Source organism: Coffea eugenioides, chromosome 2, assembly GCF_003713205.1.
Source record: "Coffea eugenioides isolate CCC68of chromosome 2, Ceug_1.0, whole genome shotgun sequence".
Taxonomy (NCBI): Eukaryota; Viridiplantae; Streptophyta; class Magnoliopsida; order Gentianales; family Rubiaceae; genus Coffea; species Coffea eugenioides.
This window is the reverse complement of record NC_040036.1, coordinates 26,181,130-26,191,418: the sequence shown is the minus strand read 5'-3', so window position 1 is coordinate 26,191,418 and position 10,289 is coordinate 26,181,130. Positions and strand designations below refer to the sequence as shown.

Genomic DNA, 10,289 nt, shown 5'->3' with positions numbered 1-10,289 from the left:
AATGTATAATGATAAAATCCAAAGGTAACTTGATGAAATTGTATGAATGCCAATTAAAGACGATCATAAGATTAAAAAGCAAATTAGAATGTGGAGAAATTTACAAGCCAAATCCAAGTATGCACAATAAGCAAACTGATCACATTTCCCCCCCAAAAAAAAAACAGAGAGAGAGAGAGAGAGACCTGAGTTTCTTACCCGTGACCAGTTTTGCAAATACTAACTTTATACAGCCCACGAAGAGAAGCGAAAAAGATACAAGCCACAATACTAATACAACTATTTACATTACAAAGATATCATTCACTGCAAGAATGATGAACAAGTCTTCCGAAAAAAACACTCTATTTTCACTCTGGTTTTCCTAAGACTGACATCAAGGAAATCCAAAACAAGATAATAACTAAACACTGCAACCTAGAATACACGGACAGTTACATTTCATAGATGAAATGAGCATCACACAAACCTTGCTCAACCAGAACGCCGATAGTAGTACCTGCATGTACAGTTGTTACTAGGTTATCATTTCCGACAAACATACTGAAACAAATTAAGGAACCAACAAGCACAAATAAATTATCCCTATGCAATTTCACATCATATCAGATGACTTTGGTGCTTTTAAACCCAAGTGAATGAACCGAGTATGTCTAAAACTCCCCCATAAGATGTGATTAGTGACCTATGACCTCTGACCTCTATGTTTCCTCTGAAGGATGCTGCCAAGTTAAAAATGAAGGAATGTCTAGCCTGAGAGTTTATTTGATACTATCGGACTTAGTTTAGTGAAGAATCATGAAATCCCAGGGATCATTCTTCCATAAGGTGAAATCTTAATATTCAACTTCAGACATATGCACACCCAGGCATACTTGCACATGAATATTTAAGCTGGTTATACACATAGTAACAGATGGAGATGGAAAGAGAGAAACTTACACAAAAATATTTGTTCCATATACGGCAGCATATTTCCTTAGAAGACGTTCAACAGTATACCATTCTGACCGATATGATGCATCCTGGTAACCAATCCTTGGCATATGGATTGAAGCTTTTGAAAATATTGAAAAACTGCTTCAGATAATTGCAAGGTATATGGAGACAAAAGGGCAGATAAAAAACATGATTGCAATTTTACTGAACATAAATGACAGATTAAACATTAGATCTGTCAGGAGGCGATTTAAGAATTAAAGCTACAGAATATATGCCACATCTTCAACCCACTCACATGAATGAGTAAAAAGATAACAATGACTTCAACAAAACACTAGTAAGAGACCTCACGGTAGACCCGATTTTAAATGGAACAGATGGAGATGAAGTAAAAGAATTAGATGAAAACAATATAAGTTGCCCATCCAAGACAATAAACCGAATGAGCTCAAAATGCCATATTGAATGCATTAGACCAAAAGAGTGAAAATTGGAATTTGATTTCATTAAAATGGTGTAGAATCATATATACCTGAATTTTGAGATGCAAAAAATGATGCTTTAGCTAGACAACATTCCAAATCAGGAATAGAAATATTGCTCCGAGGGACCTTATGCCTAGGATTATATGATTGTACAACAGCTAAAGCTACCCATTGACGAACAGGACTGCCACTAGCTACTTCACCAGAATCCTCTGCAGAGTAACAAATCCATTATAAATCTGATAACGAAAGAACAACAGAGCATAGCTAAAGCTAATACTCAGATTTAAAAGCAAAACAGGAAACAAACAAAGGTATCAACAGGAGAAAAACCTCCCATCATTTCAAAAAAAATACAAACTATTTTCTCAATTCCTGTATCAAGATTACAGAAGTTAAGCACCACCCATTAAAACAGAAAGCCCAGGACATGCACTAGCCACAGCCTTTGCATTAATTATTAGTTTAGCAATTCATCTTGTTTTAGACCAACAATGATTCCTCTTGTAAAATTCCACGTCACATGCATGCTTCAATACAAGCTCTAGTTCTCACATCAGGAGACTACAAGCTGATTGGAGCTTATTTTTAAAAATAAATCAAAGAAAACACACATAACCTACTTGTAATTTCAACGACATGCAGATCACCCAGATGAAGATCGCCAAACTCATGAGCTCGTTGGTATGCAGCCGGAATGGAAGCTGAAAGTTTTTGAAGCGCATCAAACAGACCACCATGACCCCAATTTCCAGAGTTATCTATGCAGCTGACAATAAGAAATACATCTTAAGTGTGTAAGTCTCTTTGGGTGCAAATGTAATGGCCAACTGCTTTGGAAGGATTTTCATATGAAGAGCAATAACTTTATGGTTTGACGAGTCACTAATATCCTCTATACTGCTTTCCTTTGGTATTATAAAGATCCTTTAGTTCAAAAGAGAAAAACAAACACATAAATTTGTGAAAAAATGATTGTTAACACTCACAAAAGTTGTAGAGGTACTTACAGTTATAATCATCCAATCAGTAAAAGAGATTAAAAGAGAAACATAAAAGAGGCAATAAACAAATATGCTTACTGCATAAAGCACGCTTACCTGAATATAACTGTAGGTTCTGATGCAGAAAATCGTGAAGGATCTGTGCAATCCCCATAAACAAAATTAACAGAACCAGAATCTGACAAAATGTTGTCCTCTGTAGGGATCACAGGATCAACAACAGCTAATGAAACATATCCAAGAGCTTCCCACTTGGACAATTTCTTCTGCTCTGCTTTTTCCCTAGCAGCCTGGGCTTTGAGGTGCTTGTCCTCCAGTATGCCTCTCCTATTTCCTACCCCTATAATACTATCATGGTTTGATGGTGATGTTACCTTAAACTTTTCCACCCACTCACGGTAAGTTGCCTCATCTAAGTCAGGGTCATACTTAATGGACTCTGGACCTCCTCGAGTTAAAATGTCTGTCCCATGCAACATATCTACTGGATTGACCTCAAACTTTCTGTCATCTATTTCCGATTGTAGCTTGTAGCGAAATGCAACAACCCTCTCTGCTATTGCAGTCAATTCATTTTTGTCAATTTGATTGGAATTTTCATTGCTCATCTCTAGAGGGTCAAATTTATGCAAACCAAGCATGACAGACCGCAAGTCACCGTCTTCAGGTCCTGACATCTCTTTCCCTTCCTGATCAACAATATCATCTCCTATAACATTATGGCTAAGTTGCAATTTGTGTTCTGCCCGACGCATAATAACCTGCATTTCTTTTAAACTCAGCAATAACTATGAGACAGAGGAACAGCAAAAGTTGGTTCTTGAAATTACCTCCTCTACTGTTTTTGATGTCACTAAATTTATGGATAAAACATGATTCTTTTGACCAATCCTGTGAGCACGTTGGAGAGCTTGATTGTCGACCTGGGGATTCCAATCTTGTTCGTAAAATATGACCTGCATGATAGCCATTGTGAGCAACTTTTTACAAATCAACATACACAGCTACGGGATAAATAATCCCACCCTGCAATTCTAATGCAAAAATTAGCCAAAAGAAGATAATATCACTAAATTACTCTCATGAAATCAAGGGAGGATAGAGTAATTGGCATCTTAGCAAAATATAGATATAAAAGTTTCCCCACCATTCAATTTTTTTAAATTTGGTAGAGCCATCTTGACTGTCATTTTTATTCTACCATGGAAGAAGCTGGGCAATGTAACCAAAAGTTAAGCGCTTAACTTCCATTCATTTGCATCTTTCAAGCGTCGATTATTTGCAGCCCACCCTTTTTTTTTTTGGGGTTGAAGCTACCTCTCTAATTCTGTCTAACCAAAATCGCATCAGAATTGTCTATCCCAAGAACAAGACATCAAAAAGCTTCTAACATAAACAAATTTTAATAAATGTCAAACATAAAAACTACAGAAGTTCTAACCGATTAACTAGTTAAAATACACTAAAATGTAACATCTCATAGGTTTTTACTACAATGCCATTCTTTATGCACATTTTTCAATTATTATGGAATTAACTGTTCGAACATTTTAACTCACTAACTAATATAAGCTAGCGACATGCCAGAATCTTCGTCATATCACATGCTCCATGGAATGAGGTACATATCCTTCTAGAATTCACAATATAAAATGTTTTCTATAATAAAATAAAGAATTAATCTTTCCTACACTGACAGTGTATACACTATCAGGGTTGGATAATTGACAACTATGCAAAATTTGAATTTGAAATTCAACTTTTGCACACATGTCATGAATCCAATGATGATAGTGTATACACCGTCAGTGTAGGAAAGATTTACTCTAAAATAAAAGAACAACTTTTATTGTTGAAATAAAATTGACCCAAGCCTGCATAAGATGTTTCGATTCTCCATACTGTTCTCTTTTGTCCCTACACAACCAAAATTAATACCAACCGTCAAGAATGGATACTCCAATCTACTTAATGCCCAATAGATACCCACCTTTGTATGTTAAGATGAACTCAATTAATCCCTTTGAAGAGGAGAAATACATGTGCTTTCAATCACACCCAATATTCATGTCACAAAGAATTCACCAATAATTGTTGAGCTTCAGGAAGTGCATGAAAATTTCTTATAAACCTAGAATGATAGGATTTATGAGAAGAAGCTGATAAACTCACAGTATCAGCAGCCACCAGATTCAGTCCGACTCCCCCAGCTCTAGTAGAAATCATGAAGACAAATTCACTGCTTTCATCTGCTTTAGAAGTTGAGCTTCCTTTTTGGGATTGTTGGCTGAAACTTCTTATTGCCACAAACCGCTCCTCGGCACGAACTGAACCATCAAGACGCTCATAAGAGTATTTCCTCCATTCTAGAAAATCCTGCAATTAAGAAACATATAATGAAGAGTTAGCGTCCAATTAGCCTACATGATAATTTCCAACTGTTTTGATAGCACATTACAATAAATCTACCTGTAATATATCAAGTGTTTTGGTCATCTGAGCAAAAAGAAGAACACGATGTCCAGAATTATGCAGCTTCTGCAGTATATGATCTAGAATTACGAGTTTCCCGCTAGCCTGATTACAAAATCAGAAAAGCTGCTAAGATCTAATTGCATAAAAATAGCAGGAAACTCACTGAGATGTAAAAAAGCAAAATTTTCCAAAGTAAAAAAATGATAGTTTAGGCTAAATCTTTTAATGCACAACTACTTGTCATGGAATTGTCTTCTACTTTCTCTCACCCTTCCATTCTACACACCCAAAAAAAAAAAATCAACTACTACAAATATAACAAGGAGAAGATTTGATCCCATAAAATAATATACCATCCAAAAAATTTGTCTAAATAAGTTGAAATAAACAAACATATAGGTTTTAGAATGCAGATACCTGAACTAGGTGTTCACCCTCTTGATATGGTTCAGGCTCAATACCAGGAAAAAGGTAAGGATGACTACATGCCTTGCGTAGCTGAACTACCTGTTAAAGTAGCAAACATTAATATATGTCTCAATGAACAGGACAAACACACTCACAATAAATCAGGTAGGTAAGACTGTTCTTTCTGATCTTACCCACACTATGATGCCATGATCCAAAAAGATTTTCAACTTTCCAAATGAAGTTGTCTAAAAGAACTGAATACCGAAGACTTAGAATAAGTGCAAGGCGTTCACATACAATGTTCCGCAAGGAAGGAGCATTTAAGGCTCCTGAAGCAAATGCCAGCAGCTTAGGAAGCTCTTTGCGCAATATGGACACATAGACTTTCTTCTGCAGAGGAACCAAGGGTGCCATCCTATTAAGACAAGTTGAAATGCATCATAGAAGTGTGTCACATGAGAATCGCAAAGAAGACAAATACAAAGATTTACGGCCAAGTTTGTATGAACAGATTACATAGCTAAATGTTTGACAACTTGAAAGTTCAAACTAATAGCTTAGCTTATAAAGACCTCCACGTAGATATAATGAGAACTAACACAGTGATCTCAGTGAGAGGCGGCAGCACAAGGTTCCCAGACTCAATAAGCTTTGATTTGGTTCTTCGAAGCATGAATGCTCCAAGTACATATTTCAGTTTAATAAACTGATTTCGAGCTATCTCTGAATTGCAACCTGCTTACCAAAAGCATAAAACATGGTCATTACTTATTTAATAGGTCAGAGAATTTTTTTCCAAAAAAATAAATGAGAGTCTGACAATAAAAAGAAGGAAGAAGAGTTAGCTCATGTAACAAACCCAAAATCATGTATCCAAGTTCCATATTCCTTCATTTTCAGTTCTAAAAATTTTAAGGGTCATTTTCCAGAAGGGAAATGTGATTTGCGCTCCAATATTTGTTATTTGCACTCCCGCCATTTGTTTCATCATATAATCTAATAAAGTGAAAGCTATATGATTAGAATGATAGTGGGAGTGTGATTAACAAAAATGGGAGTGCTAATAACATTTCCCTTTCCAGAATATAGAAACTTCTGTTTTCTTGTTTTACATACTACTCTTAAATCCAAGTAGCAATCTAGAACACTTGGGACACATATCAATAACCTTTGCTATCTCATGTAATCTTGAGTTTTTCATCAAGACAATGAAAGGAAACCCATGAGTATCATAGATTTCTAGGAACCTATCCACTATACTTGAGCAATGCTCGGTGTAAGATGAAGAAAAAATGGAGTCAACTAAAAGGGCAAAGTCATTCAACAAGACCACAAGACAAGAAGATCCTCAGAAACATGTTTGACAGTCCATCAAAGTCTTGAAAGTCCAAATTTCCATCTTGATTAGTATCTTGAAAAATAGAAAACAAATTTGGGCAATTATCTGCACAACCAAATTTACTAATTAAAAAACTAGACTAACCTAGATCATTAGTAGGAGCAAGAAAGTAGATTTTGAGGTTTACTAACCCATTACAGTCAACCCAATTTACGATTTGCAAGGGAAGACACGTCATATTATTCCTAAGGACTCAAAAGCAATGAACAATTTCTGCCCACCTAAAGGCTAAAGTTCCAAAAACACTCTGGAGGAAAAGCAATGAATCACTTGGTCTTAACTTTGTAAAAGAAAACTTCAAATATAAATTATGTACTCATACTACAAGCTATAATCATATACTATAGGAAAATCCATGCCGCAGATTAATAGGAAGTGAGAAATTACATGAAGGATCTCCAGCTTCTTTGAATGCTGAAAGGAACTCCTCCAATCTTCCAAATACTAAGGGCATACAGAAGTGCATCAAAGCCCAAAGTTCAGTTAGATTGTTCTGGATAGGAGTGCCAGTCATCAGCAACTTTCTCGGCATAATGAACCTTTCTTTGAGGACATGATACAAAACCTATTGAATATAACAACCAAAAAACTTGAAATAAGAAAATTGAAGGAAAAAGCAGTTTACTCCTTCCAAAAGTAAGGGCCACATCACAAGTTACTTTTACAATGCCGCATCTTTTCCTTAAATACTAGAAATTTTAGTTCCTCCCAGGGAAGAAAAAATACTGCATTCTTCCTCAAATACTTTTATAACAATAGACTACTCAGTTGCAATGATATTAAGCTGAAGAATACTCAACAACATTCAGCAATCCCAACAGATAAGATTATTATATCTCAAAAAATAACATATTTAGCAAAAGGGGCAGAACACATAAATCAAGTATTTTCTTCTTTAAGCGGGCTGGAGAAATCCATAAATAGACCTTCTTTTTTTTTTTTTTTTTGGTTTTTTCTGTTTTTAAGGACTGCAAAGTAATAATGGATCTATAGTCTACATCTGCAAAAGTTCTGAAAGGGCTGGAAAGTAAATAGCTCTATAATGTACATAAATAGACCCTTTTTTTGGTTTTTTCTGGGCTGCAAAGTAATAATAAGTCTATAGTCTACATCTGCAAAAGTTCTGAAGGATTTTCAAAATTTTTAAGAATTTGGAGGGGTATTGACTTCACATGGCCACTTGCATTAACACTGTTCACAAACAAGCAACAGGAAGATAAATTTAAAAGATAGAGAAACTTTTAGACATACACTTGAAGGATTTTTAAGTCTCTGTGCTTCATCAATGATTGCATAATGCCATGGAAATTGCGACAGAAAATCCTGATCAATTAATGCTATGTCATATGTAGTCAGTAGCATATCAAAAGCTAATGATGGTACCTGTAGCATCCATAAAAGAAGAAGGCTATTAGAAAATGACAGCAACTTTATGTGGTAATTTAACAAAATGCAATACTGTTTTCAATCTTCAATAACTACACCCAAAAACTTCTAACACTAATAGAGATACATTGAGTCATGTTAAAAGCAATGCAAAAGGGTGAAGCTCTTACATTAGACAATAAAAGCTGGCCTTTGACATGCTCATACATCTTCTTGCGCAAGGTGCATCTATGTTCCTTTTCTCCAACATAACAGAGGACTCTTATCTTGGGAGCAAAATTGGCTACTTCGGATACCCAACTATCAGTCACACTCAGTGGACATAATACCACTATAAAGGAATATAGTCAGAACTCAAAACATTTTGAAAGAAACATATAGAACATAGAACCAGCACATCAAAGTGCCCAACATAAGAGCACACCTACTTACAGAATGGCCCAGAAGACCTCCAATGAACCTTCAAATAACTCAAAAAAGATATTGCTTGTAAAGTCTTTCCCAACCCCATCTGCCAATAAAGCATTATAATCAGTGCACATCCACTCCAAGGTTACAAGAATCACATGGAGACACCACGTAATCTAGTCAATAATATAAGGAATGAGAGGAGGCGGTCAAAGAATGGAAATGGCTAAACATTTGATATTTTCGAGACAAAATCATGATCTACAACATGTAAAAAGCTCTTTTTACCCTTAAAAATCATCATCATTTACGACCTTAAAAATTTCTCCTTTTTTATAGTGTTAAGAACTTCCCATTTGATACTGATTACAGCTTATTTTCTATTTTTTTTTTCTTTCCACAAGAAAGCACAAGATAAAAATACTTTCCTGAACTTTCATTTCCTATCCTTACCAAATCTTAAGTTCCAAATGAGGCCAAATAGTAAATCACTTGAAAAGCCAACTACCATAAGCCATTTGACATCAACTTAAGAAACACATTGCAAATAAAAATGACGACTTAAACAAATATATATATATATATATATATTTATAGATTTCTGAAATCAAAACTTATCCTACTACACTTAAATAACTTGAAACTAACTATTACTCAAATAGCAACTTCACTTCTAAAATTCAGCTAGAATTCAAAATCATCCAACATGGTTAAAAACTTTGCCTTGGTAAACGAATAATCACAAAAATTTGCTTACGTTTGCATAAGTTTAAACCTTAGCTAAAATTACCAATTCAAGCTAAGACAGTGCAATTCAGGCAATTAAAACAGTACCTCATCCCCTGCAAAAAGGAAAAAAAAAAAAAGAGTTGCAATTACTGTTAATATTAAACATGTATGAATACGAGAAAGTTCAAGTGAAAAAAATAGGAAATTTCCAGAAACAACAGCTAGTTTTCTTCTCATTTTCGCTAATTCCTCTACTTTGTAGCAAATAGTCCGATAGTTCTACTCAATTACTCTTCTCAAAAAAATTAATTGCCAAACTTGTATAATCTCAATCGTTATTCTTCATTCTTTGGCTTGTCACAGAAGTCGTACCTAGAATAACGTTGACGCCGAGAAGGTAGCGTTTAATTAGCCAGGAGAGGCCTTCTACTTGGTGAGGTTTGAGAGTGGCAGTGATTCCGAAGTCAACGGGATTGACCACCGGATCATCTCTGGCGGGGGAGTCGCCGGCGTAGACATACTTGGCCGCTGCCATCAGTCTTTGCTGGTAGTTCATCGTTGGATTTGGAGGTAAGAGTAGCAAAAATGGAATGGCGGTGGACCGAACCAAAACCTCCCCAATTTGAAAATCCAATAATAGACTAGAAGTTACAGTGGGGGCGCGGCTGTTTTTGGGAAAAAAAAAAAAAAAGGCATATTTTGTAGCTCCATTTGAATTAACTATTTTTTAGGATATTTTTAAAAAATTTTACTGTAACATTTTATTAAAACTTATTAAAACTTATTTGAAAAAAAAAATTTTATTAAAATTTTTTTTTGAAATATTTGATATATTGTATGGATGATATATTTTTTGATGTATTATTATAATATTATATTTAAAAAACTTATTTTTGAAAAAATGATCAATCCAAACAGAGCCAGTATTTGAACTACTTGACAATTTCTCCCTCTAATTTCAGATAGTACATCCTAATTCTATAGCACAATATAGGTAAACAATATTATATATGATATATTTTAACCTAGGTGTATTAATGAAAATATAGT

General features: G+C 34.9%; 1 protein-coding gene across 1 annotated transcript; it reads right to left on the bottom strand.

The window, feature by feature from the left end:
• Positions 1 to 271: 271 nt before the first annotated feature.
• Positions 272 to 9,820, bottom strand: LOC113762533 (probable helicase CHR10). Its single transcript, XM_027306020.1, has 17 exons — positions 9,612 to 9,820; positions 9,345 to 9,352; positions 8,535 to 8,613; positions 8,273 to 8,433; positions 7,968 to 8,099; positions 7,104 to 7,281; positions 5,917 to 6,052; positions 5,615 to 5,732; positions 5,324 to 5,413; positions 4,901 to 5,008; positions 4,604 to 4,807; positions 3,262 to 3,387; positions 2,528 to 3,192; positions 2,051 to 2,196; positions 1,475 to 1,639; positions 943 to 1,057; positions 272 to 499 (listed from the first exon to the last, which is right to left on the bottom strand). Exons 1-17 carry the CDS (start codon positions 9,793 to 9,795, stop codon positions 475 to 477), a joined length of 2,640 nt encoding a protein of 879 aa, XP_027161821.1. The 5' UTR covers positions 9,796 to 9,820; the 3' UTR covers positions 272 to 474.
• Positions 9,821 to 10,289: the final 469 nt, after the last annotated feature.